This window comes from Neopelma chrysocephalum, unplaced genomic scaffold (genome assembly GCF_003984885.1).
Source record: "Neopelma chrysocephalum unplaced genomic scaffold, ASM398488v2 Primary Assembly neopelma1_124, whole genome shotgun sequence".
NCBI lineage: Eukaryota > Metazoa > Chordata > Aves > Passeriformes > Pipridae > Neopelma > Neopelma chrysocephalum.
Window position 1 is genome coordinate 2,140,588 of NW_020897786.1, and position 16,667 is coordinate 2,157,254.

At 59.4% G+C, this 16,667-nt stretch overlaps 2 protein-coding genes across 6 annotated transcripts in view; both read right to left on the reverse strand.

Annotated features, from left to right (window-relative positions):
* The window catches only part of SIN3A (SIN3 transcription regulator family member A), a 37,139-nt gene extending 35,671 nt beyond the window's left edge, over positions 1–1,468 (reverse strand). Inside the window, exon 1 of one of the 2 annotated variants that reach the window (XM_027698048.1) lies at positions 1,443–1,468. The gene's annotated coding sequence lies outside the window, so the exon portion shown is untranslated. Of the gene's footprint in view, positions 1–191; positions 411–1,442 lie in introns of those variants that run through there. The other variant, XM_027698047.1, reaches the window with a different exon arrangement.
* A 2,764-nt stretch (positions 1,469–4,232) lies between these two features.
* On the reverse strand, positions 4,233–14,696 carry PTPN9 (protein tyrosine phosphatase, non-receptor type 9). Of its 4 annotated transcripts, none has more exons than XM_027698066.1 (13): positions 14,343–14,696; positions 10,661–10,804; positions 10,127–10,216; positions 9,908–10,032; positions 9,201–9,306; positions 8,483–8,593; positions 7,988–8,316; positions 7,519–7,612; positions 7,342–7,411; positions 6,732–6,810; positions 6,323–6,473; positions 6,025–6,232; positions 4,233–5,755 (listed from the first exon to the last, which is right to left on the reverse strand). In XM_027698066.1, exons 1-13 carry the CDS (start codon positions 14,373–14,375, stop codon positions 5,529–5,531), a joined length of 1,767 nt encoding a protein of 588 aa, XP_027553867.1. In that variant the 5' UTR covers positions 14,376–14,696; the 3' UTR covers positions 4,233–5,528. The 4 variants fall into 4 exon arrangements, with proteins under 4 accessions (XP_027553867.1, XP_027553866.1, XP_027553868.1 ...); XM_027698065.1 differs by lacking the exon at positions 14,343–14,696 and adding an exon at positions 13,622–14,240; XM_027698067.1 differs by lacking the exon at positions 14,343–14,696 and adding an exon at positions 13,600–13,678.
* Between the last annotated feature and the right edge of the window lie 1,971 nt (positions 14,697–16,667).

The window sequence follows — 16,667 nt, forward strand, 5'->3', positions numbered from 1 at the left end:
GGCGGGAGGACGCGCGGCCGCCCGCGCGGGCCGGGGCTCCCCGGGGAGCCGCGCCGCGGGCACCGACCGGCCCCCCCCCCCACCCCGCCCCCCCCCCCCACCCGGCCAAGGGGCCCCCCCCCCTAGGGATCGCCGGAGGGGGCCGGCCCCGGGCCCGGCGGCCACCCTTCCCCGCCGTCCCGCTCTCCCTTACCTCGAAGCGGGCCCTGGCAGCGGCCGAGTCTCCCTCAGGCTCCGGGGGCGGCGGGCCCCTCTCGGGCGGGCGGCGGGGGCGGGCTGTCCCCGGTGCGGTGAGGGGGGAGGTCCCCGCGCCCCTCCTCCCGGAGGGGGGGGGCGGGCGGGGGCGGCGCCGGTGCCCCGGCGGGGCGGGGGGCTCGGGGGGGGGGGGTAAGATGGAGTAACCGTCTGTCGGCCGCCGCGGCGGAGCGCTGCCCGCTTCTCTGTTCCCCGGGAAATCCCGCCCCTCCTCGCGCAGGGGGGGAGCCCCGAGCGCCCGTTGGGCGAGACGAGCGCCCGTCACCCTCTCGGCCAATGGGCGCGCCGGCCCCGCCCACCAAGACCTCCCCTATTGGCCGCGGCCCCCAGGAAGGGGATGTGGAGAGGAAGGGAGGGCGGAGGGGGGGGGGGAACGACCGCCGAAGAAAAATGTCCGTATAAGCAGCGCGCCCCGCCCCCGTCCCGCCCCCTCCCCCGTCCGATTGGCTGCGGGTCGAAAGCGCCGGCTAATAGGCGAGCGGGGCAGCTCCGCCGTCACAGCGGGGAGCCCGCCCACGCGGCGGGATTGGCCCCGCCTCCCACGAGCAAGGCCACGCCCCCCTCTCTGGGGAGCCCTTTTGTGGAATGTTTACATCGCGGACGCGGCCCGCGCGAGCGGCGCCCCCTCTCCTCCCTCCGGCCCCGCCGCCCGAGCCGCTGAGCGGCGGGAGAGGGAAGCTGGCGACGGGGCCCGGGCGGGGAGGGGGAGGGCGGCGCAGCGCCCGCCTTTTGTCCCCGACCCCTTCACTTCCGGGATGGCGGCGCCCCACGTGGGGCGGGTCGGTTACACGTGCGGGGGGGACACGGCGCACACACACACTCACACACACACATACACACACACACGCACGCACGCACGCACTGGGGGGGGGGCGTGGGCGGCGCGCGCGCGGCGCCGCGGGGGGCGTTACCCTCCGCCTTCGCAGCCAATGGGGTGGCGGGGAGGGGGCGTGGCCAGCGCGGCAGCCGCTCTCTCCCCCCCCGCACACACACACTCAGTGACTCGCTCCCCCCCCCCGCCATACGTCGCGCGCTTCCCGCCGGCGGGATCCGGAGCGCGCGCGCGCACTTCCCGTCCCTCGTCCCTCGGCTTCCCGGCCCCCCCGCCCCGTGAGAAGCGATTCCCGTGAAGCGGGGGGGGGGAGGAAACTGGGAAAGTGTGTGTGGGGATAGCAGCTGTTACATACCCTCAACGCGCAGGCGAGCAGCCCTGAATGGAGGGGGAACTCCCCCCGGAGCGGATTGGCCCCGCCGTGCCGATCGTCACGGCCGCACCGCCCACGGCGGGGGCGGGGGGGGCGGTGTGAGGGAGAGGCCTCGCGGCGGAGGGCGGGAGGGAGCGGATCACCGCGGGGGTGGCGAGCCTTCCCCTCCGCTAAGACGCGAGGTGGAGGTTAATGCGTTTAATTATCGTGTTTTTCTCCTTTTAGAAAGTTGTGGAGGGAGTTGCCGGGTTCACCACACCGAGGCTGGAGGATCCAGGCCTCACCGCCCATTAGTGCTCATCTGGGCATCCAGAGCGTGCTCAGGACGGGTGAAATACGAACACACACGCTCCACGCTTCTGCTAAAATACGTATTTCAAGCATCAAACGAGGTTTAAATCTCTCGGTTTTTTTCTTTCCAGCTCTTTTTCCCTTTCTCAGCCTGGTCAGGGAGCAGGCAGCCAGGTGCTGCCAGGACAAGCAGGCACAGCAGAGGAGGGTCTCTCCTGTGTGTCCGGGAGCTGCAGCTCGGTTCAGCTGCTGGAAGGGCTCTGGTCAGCGGGGTTTGAGCCTTCGCGGGATGTTGTGCCGCTGGAGATCGAGCCTGAGCCTTGGAAACCAGAGGCAAAGAAGGAGAAGGGCTGGGAAATTAAGTGCTCCGGAGTTAGAAGCTTCCCAAACTCCCAGGACTCAAAATTACAAGCACTTAAGTAATCATAATTAGTGAGGCGGTGTGCACGCAGCCAAGAAAGCCAAATGAAACAGGTGGGCACAGGGATAGCAGCGACGCTTTGGGATTTCCCTGCAATGGCTTTAAATCCCCATTTCCACACTTAAGCAGCACTTCGGATTTCACATTCTTGGAGTTGTCCATGCTGCCGAGTTTTGCCCCGGTGGCTGATCCCCATCCCTGGGGCACGCCGGGAAGGGGAGATGCTGCGGGCATCAGTCTGCCTGTGCTCAGCAGCCCATTTTTCCCACTGCTCTTCAAACAACACAAAGCTTTTATTTCCAGTAATTTATGGCTGTCTGCATGAAGTGACCATTTCCAGAGAAATCCACATTTCTCGGCTGAGCAGGATCTGCTGGCACAGGGAGAAGGAATGGATGAAACAAAACCTCGTGTTGTGCAAGAGGACTGAAAATGCTTGTTTTGACAAGAAACACAGCCCTGGGAATAGTCAGGAACAGGGGGTGAGTCTGTGAGTTGTTCTTCCATGGAAAAGGCTTACAACCCTTTCCTCTGCCTCTGGCACAGATGGGATCTCCATCTCTCTTTGAAGGGAGGTAGCTGCTGAGGTCTATGGCAGTGGCATATCCAAGCCATTCCCATTTAGAACTGGCGGCAGTGATTTCCACCCGTCTCCTCTGTCTAGTAATCCTATCAGACATCCAGGTCACAGGTCTCCTTGGAAAAGTTTTGGTTCTGTGTGCCTACTGTGGAATTGAGCTAAAAGGCACAACCACCTTTACCGTGTGCACAGTGCGGGCTTGGTTCGGATTTCGCAGCCTGTGGGGGACTGGGCACATTTGCGGGGCCACACTTGGCACGACCTGCAGCTTTCAGATCTGTAGCCGACACTTTGCCAAAAGCCCCGCTGAGCCACAGAGAGCTGCTGCTGACAGCACGTGTCTGACAAGCAGCTGCAAATACCCCCTTTCTCCATGTGTGTCAAGAAGAAAACCCAGCTGGGTGAAGAAGTTTCGGCAGCAAGGAGGGAGGGCCCTGTGCTCCTTCCTTCAGAGGAGGAGCCAACCTGCAATGGGTGCCTGAAGGAAACGTGAGGGCAGCCCGAGCAGGAGGAGTCGCTCTGCAGGTCACACTGCCTGGGCTGATGCTGCTCTGGGAACACAGCTGGGTGGAAAATGATACCTGGAAGGATGGGACACTGCACCTAAAACAGAACTGCTCACAGGCAGGATGTGCACAGCTCTAGGGATGCTTAGAACACCCACCTCTCATGCACCCCTGGGCACCGGGACATTCAGGGATTCCAGATGGATTCCCTGCTGCCTGTGGTTCTTTTCCAGCCTTCCAGCCCTTGCGTCTGGCCCCAGTTTGGCACAGCCAAGCCAGTCCATGCCCAGAGCACAGGGAAAGCCTCTTTCTCTGCCAGTCCCAGACAGACTCCAGCTGAGCAAACACAGGTGCTGCTCTTCACACTTGCCAGCTGCCCTGTTCTGGGGCACAAGCTTTCTCACTGACTCTAGGGCTTCATTTGCACTAGCTGCCTTTTTGCTTCCCTCATCCCAAAGCCTCAGGCTGCAGCTGCTGCTCTAGCATCTGAAGGTGCTAGATCTGGCTGGCAGCCTGGGAATTCCCCCTAATTTTTGTGCCCTACATGCCTGCTCAGAGCAGGTCCAGCAGCAGAGAGGTGATGCCCTCACCCCCAAATTCTGCAGCGAAAGGCAGCAGCGGTGGCCAGACAGGAGATTGATGCTCTGGTGCTTGGCAAGGCCCTGGGAAAAGAGGCAGGAGCTCGGAGCAAGGTGGCTTGTCTCCCCCTGCCAGCTACCAGGCACAGCCCACTGTGCTGCTTTCCCTCCTGCCACTATCCTGCCCACCCAGGAAAGCTGCCTGCAGCCTGGTTATCTCTGTCTCAGCCTCACCCAGGCCAGGAGCAGCCCCAAACAAAGCTTCACGCCCCTCAAAGTCAGTGCGTCCCCAGGGATGTGGCCAGCTTGTTTTTGGGGATCACAGCCTCTGCAAAGCCCTAAACTTCCTCCTTCTCCTTTCCTGCCCAATGCCCCCATTACAGCAAAGAGGACTGGTCACTGGTAGTATATTTATATATCAATACAAATAAAAACAAAACAACCCCCAAAAAAGGAACAACAACAAAAAGGTTTCTCTGAACAAGAGCAAAATAGGAACATTTACAAATACTTCTGGTTCTGGCTTGGATCAAGTTAATGTTAAATAAAAAAAACAAAAACAAAAACAACCAAAAAACCCCCCAAAAGAACTACAAAACAAAAATTACCACCCCCCCCCAAGATTATAAAAAAATAAGAATATACACATTCAAAGATCTTATTACAGTATAAAGTTGGGGAGGCCCAGGTGGTGGTGGGGGCCGGGGCTAAGGCTCATTGCCTCTCCAGGGTTTGGGGTTTATTCTTGCTCAGCACTTTCCCGGCCTGTGACTCAATGCAGGGCTGGGCCTGCAGGTTCCCAGTGGCGGCCTGGGAAAGCCAGGCAACCTGGTGAGCCAGTTGGTCCCTGTGTCCCCATCACCTCGTACCGAGTGACTCCTGTGGCGGTGCCCCAAGGGGCAGGGAATGCCTGTGAGCTTCACACCCCTCCAACAACCCAAATCCTCCAGATCCTCCTGGGAGCAGAGCACTGCTGTCTCCACGGGGAATATGAGACAAGGAAATGGGGGGGACACCACCAAGCATCCTTGTGCCTCCAGTGGGACAGGCATGAGAGCGGGTACCATGTCCCAGTGCTGCCCATGAGGGGAAAAAAGGGCAAGGGGGAAGATAACACAGAGCCAGGACCAAACTCACCGCTCCAGGGATCACAGCAGTGAGGTGGCAGGACAGCGAGAATTCTCGGGAGCTGCTAAAGGGGAGCTTGTATATATGTATCTATATAATAGCCGGGGGAGCAGAGCAGGGGTATATTATATACACACATACATACAGACACACAGAGGGAGTGGCAGGTGAGACCAAAGCACACACCTCTCCCCCAGCCCCAGGAGTGGGAATACATTTTCTAGGACTTTGCAAAGCCCCTCTCTAGGTACAGCTTAGGTGGTCCCAACAACAACAAAATAATAAAATAAAAAAAAACAAACCAATTTGAAGAGAAGACAAACCACCTCCACACGCAACCAAACCCAACCAAAACACAACGGGGAGGAGCAAGAGCCCCTTCCCGTGCCGGCGAGTGGCAGCTACTGTTTGGGTTGAATAAGGCACAGTTCCATAGCAGTGCTAACAGCTGAGGTGCTCTGGCACCGCCGCCCCAACAGCTCAGCTGAGTCCTGGCAGGCACCGAGGCAGCTCAGGCAGCCCCCGGAGGATGGGAAGGGGGTGTCTGCAGGGAGGTGGGGGATCTCAGTGCCCTGGCGAACTCTTCTCCTGGGCAGCCCGGTTGTGGTTGGCGAGCAGCAGGCCCTCACGCTGGGCGTGCTCGAGGATGGCAGTGTAGCAGAAGTAATACTGCTCGGGGGTCTGGATGCTGAAGGCGCGCTGGGTCCGCATGCGTAGCACCGTCTGGTAGATGTTCAGAGTACCCACGTCCTGCAGCTGCGACAGGCAGATGTCCAGTGCACAAAAGGTACCTGGGGACAACAATGGGACAGCATCAGCCACCAAATCGCACCGTCACTGCCCCTTGCGAGGACTGGAGAGGTGGTTCTCAGCCCCCCACCCTGATCTCGCACAGGCACCTGGAGAATTCTCCCAGGTCTGATGGCTGTGGTAAATCGTGAGGACATGCATCCCAGTTCAACCAGCTTGCAAACACACCGTGGATCCCTGGGATGGAAGTGTCCCAGGGAAGCTGGACTTGTCATTTCACCACCCCCAAGACCTCCACTGCACCCGTTACCTGTCCTGCCGATGCCGGCGCTGCAGTGGACCACGACTGGTGGTCCCCTAGGGTGACCCTTGAAGCGAGGTCCCAGGGTGCTGACAGCCACCCTCTGCTGCTGCTTCACAGCCCCCAAAAAGTCAATGAGCGTGGCAGCAGAGGAAGGAACGCCATAATCTGGCCAGCTCAGGTACTGGAAGTGGGACACCAGCCGCCGCTCCCTGGTCTGGGGAAAGCAGGGGAATTAGACCATCTCCCCTCCTCAGACCCACCGTGCCCCCGTGCTGTCCCCCACCAGGCAGCTGTGGCCACGCACCTCCGAGCTGTGGATCTCCAGAATGGTTTTCTTGTAATGGCTGAGGTTCTCCACGCCCAGGTTGGTGATGGTCAGGGCCCCGAAGCACACCTGGAAATCCTTCTCCAGGGGCCAGTACTGGCCACACTTCCTCCTGCCTCCCTCCTCTAGCCTGAGAGCAGGACAAGGACAAGCTGGTCATGTCCTTCTTGCCCTGCTTGGGACATGTCCCATGCCACTCAGCCTTGGTCCTTCAGGAATCCCGCAGGGACCAAACTGTCTGTACTTGATACGATGCCCCCATGCTGTGGGGCTCTGGTTGGCACCACGGCTGCAGCATCACTGCACGGAGCCCAGCACTGCTCATCCTGCACCAATAATGCTCATTTTGCACAGAAAAAGAGGTCTGTGTCCCTCCATGAGCACTCACCGGGTTGTCATCACTATCACCAGGACGTTCTGCTCCCACACCATGCGCCAGAAGTCACCGTAGGTGTTTTCCAGAGGCCCTGCAGGGACAACCCACACTTCAGCCCAAAACCTAATGGATTTGGGCAAACCCCTTTGCCCAGCTGCTCCACCAGCCCCCCATCATCCCCACAGGGAACCACAGTCCCTGCCTGTTGGGACTGACCCAGGTTTGGCTCCACCTGCCCTAGTGGAGCTGCCACTGATTGCCCCCCCAGCACTGAATCCCTAGGGCTCAGCACTGATCCCTTGTCTCTGCTCATCCCTGGGCAGATGGGGCAAATCCAGGGCTGGGATAGGGGCAGAAGGGAGGGGGTTGCTATCGTGGATGGAGGAGGATGGATCCACTCGCTCTCTCCCAGGAGAAGCTCCACTCCCTCCTAGCTGGAGGATGGGAAGGAAATAAATATACCCAGGGAGGAGTAAATATACCCAGAGAGAAGGGGGACCTGCTGGGCAGTGTCCTTCTCCTGGGATGTCCCCCACCACGGCTGGTGGCTGCCACTGGGCAGGAAGGTGAAGCCCACAGCTGTATCAGGAGCAGAATAACCTCTCAGAGGCTCGGGCCATACCCTGAGTGCCAATGTAAGCGTTCCTCTGCTTGTAGCCATCCATGAAGCTTGCATTGATGTAGTCAGTCAGCTGCAGGGAGAAAAGCATGGATGAGATAAGGCTTCCAGAGCCCTGTGTCCAGGACGGCTGTGTCAGCTTCCTGCAGGACTGTGAGTTTCCATCCCAGGCTGCCTCACCTCCGGGCGACTGTATGGCTTCGCCAGCTTGACACGGGTTTGGTCCAGGCAGGGCACATCCCCATACCGGTTCTTCTCCTGGTTGTAGGGTGCCCTGGGAGGGAGGGGAGAGGGAAGCAGGGATGTTTTCCAGGCAGGGAAGGCAAAGGCAGCATGCCCTCCCTCTGCACAAACCTCCGGAGCCTGTAGCCTAGGCTCTGCTGCCATCACCTGGTCAAAGCCTCAGGAGGTGGAATCCCGGCCAGGTCCTGGTCCCTGCTGTTCCCTGCGGCTCCCTCCTACCCCAGAGGGCTGCAGGACCTACAAAGGGGGCTCACACCATCCCTAGGCCGGGCTTCTCTGTTGCTAACCAAACGTACCACACCCTAAAGATGCCGATGGACCACCATCCAGTAGCAGAACTGTCGGGAGGGGGGGCACTCAGCTTTTTGGGGTAAGAGGGGCTCCTGACATCTTTCCCCCAACTCACAAAGAGCAGACAAAGGTGCCGGCTGGGCTCCTGCGCCGAATATCTTCATACTCTTCGTAGATGCCCTGTTTCTGCTTGTGACTGACATGATCCAGTAGCTCCTGGAGGGTCATGGACTTGGGCCCAGGGACGTGGACGGAGCCGTTATCTTTGGGGGCCGCCAGCGGCACCAGGATGAGCTCGTCCAGGGGGTCGGGGTGCCCATTCTGCTGGGGCAGGAACCGGCAGTTCCAGCTCAGAGGGTCCAGTTTGAGGGACCCCCCGAGGTACTCGGGGAGGCATTCCCGTGGCAGGTGTTCCTTCAGCTCCGACATCTTCACCATCTGCACCTGTGTGAGGAAGAGGAAAGGCAGGGGTGACTCCAAGAAAGTTGGAGAAGATTCACTGGGGTTTGGGTCTGGTGCTCAGTGGCTTCCAGCCGACGGGGCTGAGCGGCACGAGCTGCTTCCACCATCCTGTCCCAAAGGGTCCTGTGCCAGGAGGGTCTTCACTCACCCGCTCCCGCAGCTTCTCCTTCAGCAGCAGGCTGATGATGGAGTAGGGCACGCGGAACCACATGGGCGCTCCCACGATGAAAACTTTCTTGAGCCGAGCTGGGAAGGCACCCTGCAGGCAGGAGGAGGGGGTCAGATCCACTCTGCTGGCAGGGGACACGTCCCAGCAGAGGTGGCAATCACCAAAGGGACCCCGTGGTGGCAGCGCCACATCCAAAGCGTTCCTCGCACGCTCACGGTTGTGCTTGTTTCCATGCGCCAATAAGGAAACAAATGACTTCCTTGGAATTAGGCAGGCAGAGGGCTTGTCTCCGCAGGGGAGAGGTGAAGACCAGGAACTGGGATTGTGCAGAGAACACACCCTGGCCAGCACTTACTGTTACTGTTTTTTTCCAGAGAAGGCACCAAATGCCAGCATGATTAAAAAATAATTTGCATCTGTTTTCCCAAAAGCGCTGCCAGCAGCTGTGAGAGGAATCTGGCCCGGGGACAGCTGATCTCTTCTGCCCGCGGGACACACAGCCTCAGCTGGGTCCAGCCTGGCAGGCTCCCAGTGCCTTCCTGAGGTCCTGCGGGGCTGGAGCCTGTGCTCCTCAGCCAAGACGTGGTCAGCACGGTCTGGGGTGAAAACTGATGCCAAAACCACAGGTCTTTGGGTTCTCAGTGAGTGCGAGTGGCCCATGCACTGTCCCTGGACACGGGGTCACCCCGGACATCACCTTAAGCAGGTTGAGGATCTTCTTGCTGAGGTCCAGCTCAAAGTTGGTGTACTGTGACCCTGCCATGTCGTAGATGAACACCAGCCCATTCCTTTGCGTCTCAAAGCTGAGAGAGAGGAAAGAGCAACATCAACCCCACAACATGACTCCTGCAGCAGCACCTCTGCCCCACACTGACCCCTAAAAATCCCTTTCTGTGCTTCCGGAAGGACTCACAGACCCAAACCTCACGTCTGCACTTCCAGCTGCTCCACCACACCTCTTCCTGCAACCTTCATTTAAGCCTGGCTCATACCTTAAGCCTGTCTTAGTGTTATCACCCATGATGGGTAAGGTCAAAAACAGAAAGAGCCCAGCAGGGGGCTGGGGAGACGGGATGGGGGGGGAATGTCCCGACTTTATATTTTTGGCAGGACTCACATTACGCCTGGCTGACAGCAGGGCTGCCTCCTCCCCAGCCAAAGCCTGCAGGAATCTGGGGCTTTCCTAAACTGAACCCAGGGCATAGACAGGGTGAGGCTGCAAAAGAGCCTTGTTCAGGGCACAGGGGATTTTGTTCCCCGGCTGAACGCCTCCATGGGGAAGAGCAGCTGGAGTTCCAACCAGGGAATTTGAAGCCATGGGGAGCAGTGACCACCCTGGGAGGGAAGGGGCTCCCCAGGGACCCACCAGTGTGAGACAGGGTACCTCAGCAGAGGCAGGCTCACCTCTCCACGGCTTGGTCTAGCAGGTAGAAGAGCGCCTGGAGCACCACGTGCTGCACACTCTTGCTGGGGTGGTGCAGCTTGGCTGTGAACAGGGCGATAGAGGCTCCTGAGGGGTCCCGCACGCTCTGCCGAGGAAACAGGCTTATGCAGCACCCACACGGAGAGGAGCAAGGATGAGCCACCCAGCTGGGATAACTTGGGGGGGTACACCCCACCTACCAGAATGGTGAACTTCCCGCTGAGCAGCTCTGAGCGTAGCGGCTCCTCGTGTGGCTTCAGCTTCACAATTCCCTCCTTCAGCCGTGTCTCCTGCGGGCAGGGAGCCTGTATGACAAGGGGCACAGGCACCCCAGCTGCCCGCCCACCACCACGGCCCCATGGGGCACCCAGCCCTCCGAGGGAACCTCTGCTCCACGAGCCCATTTTCCAGCATGCACCCCAGCACGGGGAGGAGCAGCTGGGAAGGACATATATGGATCTAAATCCTTAATATACGGGGAGATGCCCTATGGGCAGAATACACGGGTCAGGAGGGCACCTTGTGAGCTGCTCTCAGCAGAGGGGAGGGGATTGGGATCAGTGAGATCTCCATGGTGACCCGCCTCGGCTGAAAAAGGATTTTCCAGCTGGATAAAACTTATATGGGAGTGGGAAAAAGAAAAAAAAGCGGGGGGAAGGGTAGTCCTCCAGAGCAGGGATCTCCCTCAGAGCAGGAATCCCTTGCCCAGGGGGGTCCTGGCCCCGCTCACTTACCCGGTAGGAGTGGAAGAGCTCGATGGCCCGCAGGACGTCGAACTTGCGGGCCATGAGGAACTTGACAGCCACATTCCAGGAGAGCGGGGACACATTATACTGGCCTGTCCACTTGTTGATCTCCTCCAGGAACTGCTTGGTTGCCTGTGGAAGAGACCAGGGGCATGCAGTGAGACAGGGCGGGAGGAAGAGGAGAGCCCGAGGAGCGTCCCTGCTCATGGTGGGAGCTACAGTGCTCAGCAAACCCAGCAGCTCCTCGGGGTGAAGAGGAGAGCTCCACAACAAAAGGGGTAAGGGCAGTGGGGATGGAGATGGGGGAAAAACCAGTGTGGGAAAGGGAGACAGTGATAGGAAAAATGGCCTTGGGGCTGGAGGACACTCATGGAAGGGAAAGGGGGAGAAAGAGGAGCATTTTACAGGCATCAAACTCCTGTCCAGACAGAGCAAAACCAGCACAGCAGGTACCCATCCGCTGGCAGCAGCTGGCAGCTCTTGGGGCTGCAGCTCCTCCATGGATCAGTGAACCTGGCTGTGGGAGCACAGGTAAAGAGCATGGAGGGCTGACACTTCGACCTGTTACAGGACATGGACCAGCTTGCCCAATAACACCAGTTTCACATGGCCATGGAAGACCAGGAGGGTCCCAGGATGCAGCTTTGCTTTCTGCTGCATATTTATCCCTTGTCCCACACAGGAGTCCCAGGGGAGATGGGGCAGCACAGCCCAGCCTTCCACCACATCCTGCTCAAAGGATACAGGCAGGATGGAGGGAGTTCCCAAAATGCCTCATTCTCATCGGGGGCACACCCCAAAATGGAGGAGCTTCCATCCTCTCTAGAGTGGAGGATGGCAATGTCATCCGAGGAGGAGGAGGAGGGACAGGGAGTGCTGAAGGCTGGCTCCAGGAGCAGGGAGCACAGGCAGACGGTGGTGTTGGATGACAGGCGGCGGCACGAAGTTACTGGGAGCTATTCAGAGCTACTGGGAGCTATTGAGCCAGAAAAGGTTGTTGGTGTTAATGACTTCCGACAGGAGGAAGCAAAGGGCTGGGGTTTATCGGCGGCAGGAGGCTCAGCAGGGGCAGTGAGCCCTTCTCGTGGGATGAGCTGAAGGAGCCCAGGTCATCCAAGGGGTTTCTCCCCCAACACTTCACAGCCAGGAGCACCCTAACTCCCATGAGAGCACAGGGAAAATAAATGGGGCAATACAGGAACCATCTTCAGCCTTAACACAGCACACATCCACATGTGTGTATATAGGAATATATCCTACCCACAAATACATCCTATCCAATATATCCTGGCTGTACCTCCGCTCCTCCAAGGCATCCCCAGAACCTAGGGCTGGGGATGCAAATGCAAAATAACAGTGGAGATGCTCCTTCCCCAGCATGTGCAGGATGGTCCAGGGATGGAGGTGAGCACCAGTTACACTCCCACTGCCCTTGGATGGAGATCAGAGCCAACACTGCAGCCTGGGATGGTAATGATACCCCAGGATGATGGAAAGCGAGGCCTCAGATGATGGGAAGAGGGGCCAAGGGGCACAGTGGCAGTGAGGAGAGGATGCAACATGTGGTTCAGGTCTCCTTCCTCCACATCTAACCCGTCACACTTCACACAGTCCCGTTTCCAGCATCCATCACGAAGGGTGCCGGGCTTTTTGCAAGGGGGAAGATGCACAAGAACAAGCGCTGGCTTTGCAGGGCAGCTCAGCCATGAATTTCAGCTTTCCCTGGGAACAAAACCAAATCCCGAACTTACCAGTGCTGGCATTCAACAGCAGGGAGCCAGGCGCTACCAACCATAGCTCTGCCCCCTTCGTGCACTCCACTGGGTCTCATTATCTATTCCCAGCCCCTATCCCACATGGATTTATGCAGGTATCAATCCTAGTGGAGCCAAAACAAAGCCCATAACCCAGACCCGCAGCAAGAAGCCCTGTTCTGGCAGCACTGTGAGTGAAATTGTCTGTGGTGGGGCGTTTGGAACAATGCTGGTCTTTGGAGCGCTGCCGTCATCCGTGTCCCCGCTCCGCTGTGCCGCGGCTGGGTGGTGACAAAGCCACCGCTGCTGGGACATGGGGGCTCTTCCAGCCCTCCTCCCCCAGGCAGCAAACCTACCCTTCTTCTTCTTCATCCCGGGGAATGGGGGGATAAATCCGTGAAAACTGCAGCTGGGCTGAAAACCTCAAGGAAAAATGGTTTGGCTCCTCTGGGATAAGCTCGGGAGGGAACTGCAGAGAGCGGGCACAGATGTCCCAAGACTTGCAGAGAGAGGAGTGGGGTGAATTTCTCCTGCCTTGCTGTCAGTAACAGGGGAGAGCAGAGGAAATCCTGATGGTCATGAAAAGGATGAGGGATGGCAGGAAGGGGATGTCCCAGCCCAAACCACCCACGAAAAGAGGGAAGCTTCCACTATTTTGGCTTCCAAGCCACTGAGGGCATCACTAAAGGCAGCCTTCCCCACCCCAGGATGATGATCCAAACCTGGAGCCACTACTGCAAACGTACCTTCACCTTCTCCATCCAATATTCCTGCATGAACCAAACATCTCAGATCCCCCTGCTGGGACACAGGCCCAGCTACAGTTCCTGCTGCAAACCAACCCTCCCTGCCCCCGCAGGCTCTGCTAAAGCCCTATTGCTGGAAGCTTTGCCACCTTCACAACACAGAAGAAAAGCAAATCTCAGGCACCTGCAGGGACAGAGGGCAAGAACACCCTCCATTCCTTGGGATTTTATCACCCTGGAGATAGCAGTACTGCTCCCAGGAGGAAAAAGCCTGCATTTCCTGAGCACCAGCGCAGGCTGCAGGAGGGCCTCCTCCATGGGGGTTTTTGGAACTTGGGATCTCCGTCCCAACTCTCTTAAACCTCCCTGTAGAAATGAAGGATTTTTAAAGGAGAAAACCAATCAACCAACCATCTGGAAAACCAACCATTTTGGAAGGAAAACCGGACCCTTTTGCCTTCGCATGGCAGCCCCAAATGCCACCAAGGTGGCCGATGTGACAGCCCCGAGCATTGCCGTGGGGCAGAGGCAGCCTCCAGCAGCACGCCCAGTCCCGCTCCCAGGCTCCGCATCCCCATCCAGAGGGAAGCCCAGTGGCCGCGGCTCAGCCGGGTGGGCAAACCTGGGGATGAGGACAAAGGAGGGAACAGCCAGGGACTGCTCCGGCCATCCGAGGTGCCCCCGCTGGCTCCCGGGCCCCGCTCCCCGAGCCCAGCAACATCCTCCCGCGGTGACGCAAGGCCGGCGGAGGAAGCCGGGACGTCACGGGAGGCCTGGGGCGTGGGAAGCGCGTGCACACACATCCCCACGCATCATCCCCACGCACCATCCCCACGCCAGCCTGCCCACGGCAGGGAGGCCTGCCAGGAGGGACGCGCTGTTTTGGGGATGTGGGACCCACGCCGCAGCCCCCTGCAAGGGCTTCTGGAGCGCGGGGCAGTGGGGAGCTGCGTGGATGGGGGGCTGTAAGGTTGGGGGGCTGCGTGGGTGGGTGGGGTGGGGGGCTTCCCCATGGGGCGAACCGCCCCGCTGGGAAAAAACAGCCCTGCAGCCCGGGGTGGCCAAAAAATGACGGGAAAGGAGCGGCGGGAGGGGGTGCGGGGGAGATGTGTGCAGCGCTCGGGGTCCTGCCCAGCCCTGCCCGGGGAAGGGGAGCCCGGCGGGACCTACCTGCTCCTCCTCGGCGCTGAGCTCCGCGGCCATGCTGCGCAGCGGGCCGGGCCGGGCCGAGCCGGGCCGGGATGAGCCGAGCCGGGCCGGTCTAAGCGGCGGGCGCCCCGGCGGAGCCCATCCCCGGCGCTGCGGGCACCGGCCCCTCCCGGCGGCGAAGGCGGCTCCGCCCCGGGGGCCCCGCCGAAAGCGCCGAAAAAATTAAAATAAAATAATTATATATATATTTTATATATATATATATATATATATATGCGTGTATGTCTGAGCACCCCGGGAAGTTTGGCTCGGACCGGGAGCGCCGCTCGGCTGGGCCGGGCCGGGCCGAGCTCCCGCCCCGCTCCGCTCCGCTCTGCCCCGGCGGGGGCGGCGGCAGGAAGCGCCCGCACACCCCGATCCCTCCTCTCCGTCCCCTCCCCGCGGCTCGGCCGGCCCCGGAGGGCGGGCGGGGGACAGGAAAGGCTCTCTGGCGGGGGGGCGAGCGGGGGGCAGCAGCCGGGATGGGGCCGGAGGGGCCCGATCGCCCCCCGCCCCGCTCCGCCCCGGCTCCCCCAGCCCCAGTTCCGGCCGCGGCAGGCGGGAGCGCCGCCGCTAAAATGGTGGCAGCATCCTCCTCTCTCGCTGGTGCTGGATGAAATTCCCGGCACAGCATTTTCCCCTGACGGTATTCCAGCCTCGCGGCCTTCCCCCACGAGCAGCAGTCTGGGATTTCCAGGCGCCTCTTTCCACTCCCTCCTCTGCAATCCGTAAATTGCATTTCCCGGCTGGGCGCAGGTGTCAGTGCCTGGATGGAGAGTCCCGAAGCTCCTCCGGGAAGGAGCGGGGGGATCCCGGGGAGCACAGCAGCGGTCCCACCAAAAAGCCGGGCCCTGGGACAAGGGGACATTTTGTTCAGCCGAGGAGCACAGCGCTGGCAGCGTGCCCGCAGCCGGAGCCTGTGCACCTAACTGGGAGAAAATGGAAGAAGGGCAAAGGGAAGGGGCTGAGCCCCGGCTGGATGAGGGCTCCAGGCTCGTTCTGTCCCCCGGAGACCCAGACCACGTCTCCACGTCGAGCTGCCGGCTCAGCTCTCCTGCCCCAGGCCAAATTTCAGCAGCCGGGGAGAGTGTGGGGGGCGTGATCCCCTCCGCTGGAGCTGCTGCCTGTTCCAGCTGGGAACGGGATCACACCCAGCAAACAGAACAGTCACAGCATCAAACTGCACTGGCCCCGGCGACTTCCGTTTGACACCCTCTCTCCAAACACAGCCTTTGGTTCCCAACAGGAATTGTAATGCAAATATTTATTTCACCAGCCCAGCTCATGCTTTTAAAAGAGAAACTATGAGGCATCATCTGGAGCCAGTGGAGAGCTGCAGTCGCTTCTCTCTTGTTCTCCTCCATCCATCAGAGCACACAGTCCCCATTTGGCTGTATTTCCTCTCCTTCCCCTGGCCGGAGGACCTTGGAAGGCTGCTGGGGGGCAGTAACCTGAGTGCAGCTTTCTCTGCCTTAAGGGATGCACAAATCTTCCATCCAGATGCCCACCTCCGGGTTTAATTGCCTGACGGAAGGAAAACTCTGCTGACAGGAGGCTGGGTGCAGTCTCCTGTTCAGCACTCTCCCTGCAGATCTCTGCCAACCAGAGAGGCTGAAGGTGGGAACCTTTGAGGGATGGGGGGATAAGGCAGTCCAGGTGTCTGTCATCTTTCCCCGAGCCAGCTGCTTCACATGCTAAAAAAATAACACTGAACATTATAAAATAAGCAGCTGTTTGAAAGAGACAGCTCCAAACACTGCAGAGCCAAGGATGCCGCTTCCCTCCCGGGGAAGCCCCCCTGCATCCAGGACAGTTCCTGCTGCCCGCTGGTGTAATCAATAGTGGCTGCACAGCCAGATGGTTGCACGCAGCCCACATGCTTGGCACAGAATCAGCCTTTTTCTGGGAAAAAGCAGGGGTGTGAGGGCAGGATACAAGTGTCCCCACTATCTGCGGGTGGTCATCCCCACTCTCTCTATCTCCTCCAGGGGCATTTCCCTAGTGAGCTGCCTTTAGCCTGATGTTTCATCTCCCCTTTTAATCTCCCTCTGGAAACCAACCTGGCGACAGTGAGAACAATCATTTCATCCTCTTAAAGCCAGGGAGAAGGAGCAGCCAGTGCTTAAAAAAAGTGGGATTGGGCTGGGGTGAGAGGGACAGAAGGGATCAAATTAACTCAGAGTGCAGAGAATCAAACCCACGTAAGCGTTTCCTCTGCTCCAGTCAGCGCTGGAACTGATTTTTTCAATCCCTATTTGGGAGGCACAGCACGCATCCACCCTTAGGTAGCAGGAAGACGCTCAAGAA

Coding starts and splice junctions, on each gene's coding strand:
- PTPN9 (XM_027698063.1), bottom strand. CDS start 11,173: ATGGAGGAGCTGCAGCCCCAAGAGCTGCCAGCTGCTGCCAGCGGATGG. Junction 7,613..7,987: donor GGCACCTTTGTCTGCTCTTT/GTGAGTTGGGGG, acceptor CCTCCCTCCCAG/GGCACCCTACAACCAGGAGA. Junction 7,412..7,518: donor AGCCATACAGTCGCCCGGAG/GTGAGGCAGCCT, acceptor TTCTCCCTGCAG/CTGACTGACTACATCAATGC.